General features: G+C 50.7%; 1 protein-coding gene across 1 annotated transcript in view; it reads left to right on the forward strand.

Moving 5' to 3' along the window:
* The window catches only part of LOC102772662 (carcinoembryonic antigen-related cell adhesion molecule 1), a 9,468-nt gene extending 9,069 nt beyond the window's left edge, over positions 1-399 (forward strand). Inside the window, exon 4 of the mRNA XM_015561236.1 lies at positions 332-399. Coding sequence (XP_015416722.1) covers positions 332-399 — 68 coding nt within the window. The remainder of the gene's footprint in view (positions 1-331) is intronic.
* Positions 400-416: the final 17 nt, after the last annotated feature.

The raw sequence follows: 416 nt of genomic DNA on the forward strand, positions 1-416 counted from the left end.
TTTCCTGCTCCATGTGCTACAAGGAACATACAAGGTTTTGAACAACCTCATCTCTTTTCCCCAAACTAAAGGATGAAACAACCTCTGAGGAGGGGTGAATAGGACAAATCCCTTCTCCCTGCTCTGCTCCAGGCTCACCTGGTGACTGACAGCTCTGTGCCCTCTGTGGTGGGACAGGAGTCCATAGTGAAGGTGCAGGGGTGGCCTGTCCTCCAAATTGCCAAATATGTCACCTGTTGACACCATGGCCTCCCTCTCAGACCAGGGCATGTATGTGGGGAGAGAGTGAGACACAGGAGATACTCCTCTGAGCTGTGTCCTGACTCTGAAGTCATCAGCTACACAACAATGTGCTACACGACCATATGTGACATTCCTACGGAGCACAGTGAATGGTAGTGCTTCCTTGACATGTG

This window comes from Myotis davidii, unplaced genomic scaffold (assembly GCF_000327345.1).
Source record: "Myotis davidii unplaced genomic scaffold, ASM32734v1 scaffold2636, whole genome shotgun sequence".
Classification (NCBI taxonomy): Eukaryota; Metazoa; Chordata; class Mammalia; order Chiroptera; family Vespertilionidae; genus Myotis; species Myotis davidii.